This window comes from Morone saxatilis, unplaced genomic scaffold (assembly GCF_004916995.1).
Source record: "Morone saxatilis isolate NCDOM2014 unplaced genomic scaffold, NCSU_SB_2.0 Contig0, whole genome shotgun sequence".
Lineage (NCBI taxonomy): Eukaryota > Metazoa > Chordata > Actinopteri > Moronidae > Morone > Morone saxatilis.
Window position 1 is genome coordinate 14,416,509 of NW_023339650.1, and position 7,756 is coordinate 14,424,264.

Sequence of the window (7,756 nt, forward strand, 5' to 3'; positions counted from 1 at the left end):
CCCCCGTACAAGCAGCTTAAAGAAAGAACCCCCATGTTTTTCCACAAAAAGCCCCATTTACTCCTCCAATTGCAAAAATTCAATTTGAACTATTGGTGAAACCCCTTAAAATCCTATTTCTAATGAGAAATTTCCCTCTTTCAGCAGATGAATGTGAAAACAGCCTCCTACTGTCAAACTGCACATACATCATTCTGCACAGAGAAACTCAAACATCCAACTGTAGGAACAAGAAGAAAAACATACTTTTGAGGGAGGGGGGACTTTAAAACCATACTTGAAGACGAAGCATGCATGTAAATGTACGTTCCATTGCTGCTTCAATCATCCTACTCAAAGAAAAAAAGAAAAATGGATGTGTTCATAAATTCCTCTGTGATCGGGTGCCATTTCCCCATTAGTTAAATTCCAGGTTGTAAGGGTTGAATTATAACAGAGATAAGACAGTGTCTGAATGTCTGAAAGTGAAACTGCAGCGCTAAACTAATGACTTTTTAATTGCATATGCGAGTCCATATGTTCTTATGTCATAAAGGTGTGTAGTTTGTGCTTTAGATAAACAGTTCCAGCTGGATCTTATACTGTTACCTCCTTTTCCTTATCTACTACCATCACACACACACTCACAAACCCTTATCTCCCCACAAAGAGCTCCTATCATGCTCCTCCAAACACATCCATCCACGTCCTGCTCTTCTCTTACAACCGGCTGTGTCTCCTCCACCTTCTCCCACTTCCTTTTCACTCCCCTTCCCATCTCCTGGGATAAAATACCCTCTCTCCCAGCGCCCCCTGCTCCTCTAGCTCATTCAGCATCCCGGTGTTATCTCTCCTCCCGTCCTGTCCAGTGGTGTGAGATTCTCCCAAAACCAGATCCGAGGAAATCCCAGATCCCCAGTCTGTACATCATCTTTTTGTTTACACCTCGAGGCTTCAGTTTCAAAAGCCTGCTCCAAAATCTCTGGTTGAACTTTCCTTTCCCAGCAAAACAAAGCTTAAGCCTGCATGAGGAGCTGAGACGTGGAGCTGGTTTCTATAAGCCACTGCCTGGCATCTGATTATTTTTTAATCACATGATACTTCATTGTTTCTGGGTGTCTCTTCTTGGGGAATATCATTTGTAGTGTCTGCCTATTTTTCCTTTCGCTCACTCACACAAACACGCACACTTAATCCACCTCTTTCTCCCCTTGTCACCACATTAGCTTCTCAGTTTTTCTCGAACGTGCTTTAAGATGATTTCAGGGCTCCCCACAGCTTTTAAAATGCTTTAAAAAACGTGTGGGTATGAACACTTCACAAATGACAAATCAATCAAAAAGAATGACATCCGTGCCCAGGGTATAGGACTTAATATCTCCTTCACATGACACCAGACGGCACGAAGAAGCCAAAACACACAAGACAAGTTAAAGGAAGATATCATGTGCAACAATGGGGCAGTAAATCAAAAATAATCAAGAACAGGTGTTAAGATATAAAATAAAATAAAACGTGTGAGCTTGAAAATGCGTAACAATGAGTTTATGACCTTGAAATCAATTTAAATAATAAAAAATAGACACCCAATTGCATCACTCCACTACGGAACTATCTTTACTTTACACGTTGAGAATTGATGGATGTTGATGTTGATATACAGAACCACTTTAAAGAATATGATTTACCATAAAGCGTCAGTGATGTCTAACCCAAAAAACGACTTTTACGCTCTGATTTTTACCAGACCAGCGCTTGAAAGTCAAAGAGAAACCCTGTGTTTTATTGCTGTTCTTGCCCAATTTTAGCAGGTGACTTCACTAAGTGTTTTCCCATTTCTGTCTGCTCTCTACAACAGGTGTTTAACCCGCTGGATACTCAGGTCTGAAGCTCCTACAAGAGCTCATTTCAACAGAGAAGGTCACTGTGAAGCAGCTGCCTCAACTTATTTTTTTAGAGGGCAACAGAAACAAACACAATGCTGACATATTATCACCTTTTAATATGGTGACATGTAAGCAAATGTTGCATCCATCAGCAGATATAGTGAAACATTAGCATTTGATCATCGTGTTTGGGTTCACCTGATCAACGTCCAATAGTCACTCTCCTTTTAGCTCTGTTTTGGTCTCCACCAACTACAACAGAGTAGCTCTTCTGCTGCTAAATGCTATGTAGGTAGAATTGCCAAAAACCAAAATGATGAAAGATGTTCTTCAAATCTCCATGAAACTCAGCTAAATTGAAGAGTTAAGTGATTCTTTTCTATGGGTTTGTCTATGCATGAGCAACACCTTTGAAATTATAATTCATCTATCAAAAATATTATAAAGATTGTAGCAGTTGTAATGACAAGATGCAATTTAGGTAACCAAAAATATTGATGATGGACTATGAGAATCACATGAGAGTGTAAACATACCAGGAAAGAGCAGCGCAGTCAGAAAAAGACAAATGCACATGCTCACACGCAGAATAAATATGTTTGGGAAGGCATGCTGACTGTGAAGTCTCAAGGCCAAGGGAACATTTTTGACAGCGGTATGGCAGACAGTAAAGACGGCTTTGTACACTTTAGTATTAAGTGATCAAAACCTGACACGCGATTTTAAGAAAGAACTAAGAGGCAGAATTTGAGAAAACCACAACACAACCCTGTAAAAAAGGCCAAGAAACCACAGCAAAGTGCATAGAAATCCTCATCAGACATTCTGACAAACTCAAAGTATCACATGACAGCACGTATTAAATGTGTCAGTGTCTGACAAAGGCGGGCCAGTAATGTTAACATAACCATGTTTGAGTCCATGTTAACCAGGATGGATGAGGTGGTGGGTGAGGTGTCATTATGACTGCAGCTGAAGGTGGTTGTGAAGCCAGGGAACGCTCTTTTGCCAGAGAAACCCACCGGACCGAACCATGCTGACACAGCTGGTTCCAGGCTCAGACGGCCCAACACCATACTCGGCTCCAGGAACGTTCTGGGTCTTGCTGGAGAAACCATAACAAGTGCAGGAAATAGATTAGTGCACTTTGGGTTCCACACCGGCCACAAACCTCCTGAGCCCGACCTCTCCAAACCCACATGTGTGGGAACAGGAGACGCAGCAGCGGAGGGAGTAAGACCCCCATCCAGACATCAGCGCAGATCCCAGGAGGACCTGCTGCATGGAGCAATCAGGCCTCCGTTATTTCAGAACTGGCCCTGACTCTTAGCTGCAACAACATGCAAATCCTAAAACTCCTCCACATACCAGCAACGTCAGCGACATGAAAGCCAGCGCGGGACGGTGGTGAATGTAATTTATATTGAATTCTGTAACTGTAAACTCATTGAACTGTGAAAGATTTTTACCTTGACATTCTGACAGTTATTTATTGTCAATATATGATGTTCGTTGAGTGTTTTCCTGTCTATTTCTAACTCGTGGCATTTATCTTTCTTTATAGTTTTCCTTTGCGAAAACTCACTTTGCCACACTGTTGTGTGTGACTGCTACAAGCAGAGGTGGCAAGAGCAAACACCTTCTTTACTCAAGTACAACTACAGATACTTGCACAAAAAAAGACTCAAGTTAAAAAAAGTACAGGCTCTGAAATGTACTCAAAGTACAAAAGTAAAAAGTACTCGCTTGTTTTTTTCCGAAGGACATTTATACCGACTGTTTAAAGTAGTATAAAATAGCGATATTTGTGTAAAAATACAGCAAAAGTAATACATTTTATGATGTTTGACTTGCTTACTAACCTGCTATTCTAGCTTAAACAAAGGACCCAGATGAAATGTTCGCTATGTCCTTTGCAGATCTTTTGAACCTATAAACCTTGTACATATATACATTAAAAACCCGACCACTGTCTCAGACATTAATGCTGTGCATGAGCCTGAACTGTACTGTAAGTTCAGTACATCAAGAGATAGAGACAGAGAGAGCAATGATGTGCTACAGATAAACTGAATACAATTCTTCATTAAAGTTCTTTATTCAGATCAACTGAAGCTACTACTTGTGGAGGAACTGCTTCTTCTACAATGGATTTCTTTCTGTATAACTGATAATGAATAAATGGCACCCCAACCTGATGTGTACCAACATTTTCTGCTGTTAAACTAAGAATAATACACAAACCAGTGGCTGTTACTCGTGTCCAGTTAAACCAGACAAACAAGACTACTTGCAAATGGTCAGTAGTGGAAGTTTGTGTGTTGTTGATGACTTTTGGATCTTTCTACTGATTTCTGTTGCTTTTCGAAAGCAGCACTTAATCCCACTGAGGTTCTGTTGATGTGTGCAGGACTTCCACTTGTTAGTTACTTGCCGACTTAGGTTTTTGCGACTGGAGGGTTCATGGTTTTTGTCAGGCCGATGACCAATGATTATACCAGCTCTAAAGGGGCTGTAAGAGTTCAGCCAAAGCTCAAGTAGATTTCTGTTTTATTCTGGTGGCCTTCTTATGTCAACCCCCCACTGAAAAATAAATATGTTTAAACCTTGAGCACTGTGGAAGCAATTCCGGCCTGGCTTCAACTTGGCAGGAAGAGAGATGGGATTACCATATGAATTCACTCAGTGAATATATTGAGTGTGTGTGTGTGTGCGCCCATGTGTTGACGTGCTTTTCCATTTGTATACAAACAAGTGGAAAAATGTGCGTTTATGTGTGTATTTGTGTAAATATACATGATGTATGCATGCCTTCTGGATGACGTTTGTTTAAGACAGAGAATCAGAAACAGTTCACTCTGCTTAAAGTGTGTGTGCGTGTGTGTGTGTGTGTGTAGGTGTGTGTGTTTCCCCATTGGGCTCTTTCTGACCTTCGGAAGGCTGATTAGTTACTTTGCTCGTCAGCCAATGTACAAACACCCTCAAAGGTGCTTTTAAAGATATTTCGACAACGCTGTCACTACGTGTACACATGTGTTATATATGTGTGTGTGTGTTATGGATATTACACATTGTACCTGCAGTCCTTCCAAAGGTTTTTACAGAAAGGCTGGAGGCCTTGAATCTTGGAATTCAAGGAATTGGAAGAAAAAGAGATGAAGCCAACCATTAGACATATGGTATTTTATTGCTCCTTTATCTTCCGTAAAGCATTTTTATGAAGAAAGCTTTAAGCACACAAGCCACCAGCCTCCCAATTCTTCATCCTACAATGCTGCATCCTCCTGAAAGGACCACAGTGCTTTTTAGAGTCCATTTTTCAAAAAGTATCATGAGTTTTAATACTGATTTTGACATGGGTACAGGAGGATCTGGAGATCGAGACGCCAACTTAGCTGATTTATGCAATGCTGTTAAACAGCTGACTTACTAATACTGGATGTCCAAACTTTGCTCTTAAAACAGTCCCTGCTTGCAGCTGCGTTACGGCACAACAATCACGTAACTGTGACTGAAAAATAAAAGTGGCTAAATAGTAGCTGATGGAATATGTCTGCGTGTTTCAAACCACACTGCAAGATGGTTTTCATTGTGTATTGGGATTAGTGGAAGTCAATGGCTTCCTGGAAAAAAACTTCTGGAACAAATCAGCAGTAATGCAAAGTATGTAAAAAGGATAAGAAACAAAAGCCCACTGGCACTTGTGTGTACTGTTTCTAACCCACGTTCACTTCTTACACTGGGTGAGCTGTATTCAAATGGTTGCTTCACCGCTAGATGCCACTAAATCCTACACACTGCTCCTTTAAGTGTTTCTTTGTCAAGTCATCCTCTTTTGAGCTCAGATTTGCGCAACAGTCACAGCTTTGACATATCACAAATATTTAAACACTATCAGTCTCCAGGGAGAGCACAATGATTTAAAGCAAAACATGCAGGGAGGAAATAACTGCTTGTTTCCCACTGAGTACTGACACTATAGCGCTAATAGTGGAAGAATGAGAGTTTGTGATGGTTTGCATAAATGCAGCTCTATTGCACAACAAAGCCTCTGGAGTGGTGAGGCAGACCCCCAGAGTCGGACCCCTCCAAACAGCTGCTGTGTCCCAGAGAAGGCCAACGGCACTCAGCTCAGAGTTCAGCAACTCTCTCTTCTGACTCCTCCGAATGTCAAGAGTTCATTTGAATAAAGTTAAAAGTGAGCTGGATTTGGCTCCCCTCCTCGTAGCTCTCTAATCTAATCCATGAGCGGGACTCACACGCGCTCACAGAGAAAGACAAACAGGATGCCTCTACTCGGGTGACTCGGATGAAAGGGATTGTGTTTTAACACAGTTTGAATTCGTCTCTGCTGCCGCCGCGTCCACTACCTCACATCCACTCTCATGGACATCGGCCGAACTGCGTGTGAATGAGTCATACTGCAGCAACACCCTAAATACAGAGACACAGAGGCTCCTGATCCCAAGTCAATGTTAAATCAACTGAACAGTGATGGAGCATGCGCTCCGTCTCCAAGGAGAGTAATAATGATGTGTTTGAGTGTGTGTGTGACACAGTGTTTGCCCTTTGCTGCCAGTGTTTTCTTCTTTATCCAAAAAGCACTTGATGGAAAAACGCACCGCCTCACGGAAACCCGGCAGCAGCAACCGGAGGGGTCGTGAAACTAACAGATCCTTATTTTTGACGGTGAGATTGGGCATCATTAGTGGAGCATGTGTGAGTAACAAATGTGCATTCATGAAATAAACATGTGTTGCATTAAAGAACAAAAAGGGGGGAAGGACAGATTGAACCAGATTAAAGTCACCACGGAGGAAAAAACAGGCAGGAGATGCAAATTTTAAAGGGGTCAGTTAACCGAAGTTTCATATTTTTCCACTTCATAGGAAGTATTAGTCATAGGAGCTATTTGTTTTAGCAGAAAATAAAACCTGTTGACAGTCTGTGGAATATCCAGAGTTATGGGGACAGTTTTTCTGGAAAGACATGTTGTTGCATTTTATGATCTTTTGAGCAGCACCTCCATTGCATTGGAGGAAAAAAAAGCAACCAACACGGCTTTAAAAGTTTGTAATTTGGGTGAACTGACCCCTTTAATCTTAATTAATCCCTATCAATCTAATCTTCCCCGGTTCACTGAAAGCTTTCTGGTGCAGTAAAAAGGTGCCAGGCTGCATCCTTTAAGCTACACAAGCATGCTGCATGTGCACCAGTACAAACCCGAATGCGTGTGAACTCTGTCCGCGTGTGTCGAACCACAACAGAGAAGATATATGTTGACCAGAATTTCAGTTTGAGTAGCTCCACATTTTTTGAGGTCCACGGGGCATGTTTGTGTGAGTCAATGTGTGTAAGTGGCTCAATTTAAAAGAGAGAAGAGAGTTTTTGAAGCTTCTTCATCTGGCGAGCTCTGTCAGCAGTCGTCGGTCCTGCGGTCAGATGGACCTCACAGACTGTCAGCCACATTTATGTTCAACCCCAAACACTGCAGAACCATTAGTGATTGAGCCGAATATCGGGACAGACGAGAACAGATCCTGACAGCTTTTGCGTTAAATAGAAGTTTCAATTAGAGCAACGTGTGCATTAGTATCAAGGTAACTCTAGTAACAGCAGAACAGAGAAAAAGCCCACACACTTAGCAGCTTTAATTCACAACATTTTATTCTAAAAACAATAAAAGTTTTATGATAAAAGCTCCAAATGTGTTGGTTTTTCCCTCTTCCACCTTAAGAAAAAGCACTTTTCACTCACCGAACCTCTTGTATCCAAAAGACTGTACTTCCTCCTCGTCTGCAAAGTCGTCTGCGTGACATAATCAGAAACATGACATTAACAGGTCATATGCACGCTAGTAGGGGAAGGAGGGGAGGGGGGGGGGGGGACAT

The 7,756-nt window shown here is 41.7% G+C and overlaps 1 protein-coding gene across 1 annotated transcript in view; it reads right to left on the reverse strand.

Annotated features, from left to right (window-relative positions):
* The window catches only part of LOC118323495 (collectin-12-like), a 35,005-nt gene that overhangs the window by 24,406 nt on the left and 2,843 nt on the right, over nt 1-7,756 (reverse strand). Inside the window, exon 2 of the mRNA XM_035655474.1 lies at nt 7,623-7,673. Coding sequence (XP_035511367.1) covers nt 7,623-7,673 — 51 coding nt within the window. The remainder of the gene's footprint in view (nt 1-7,622; nt 7,674-7,756) is intronic.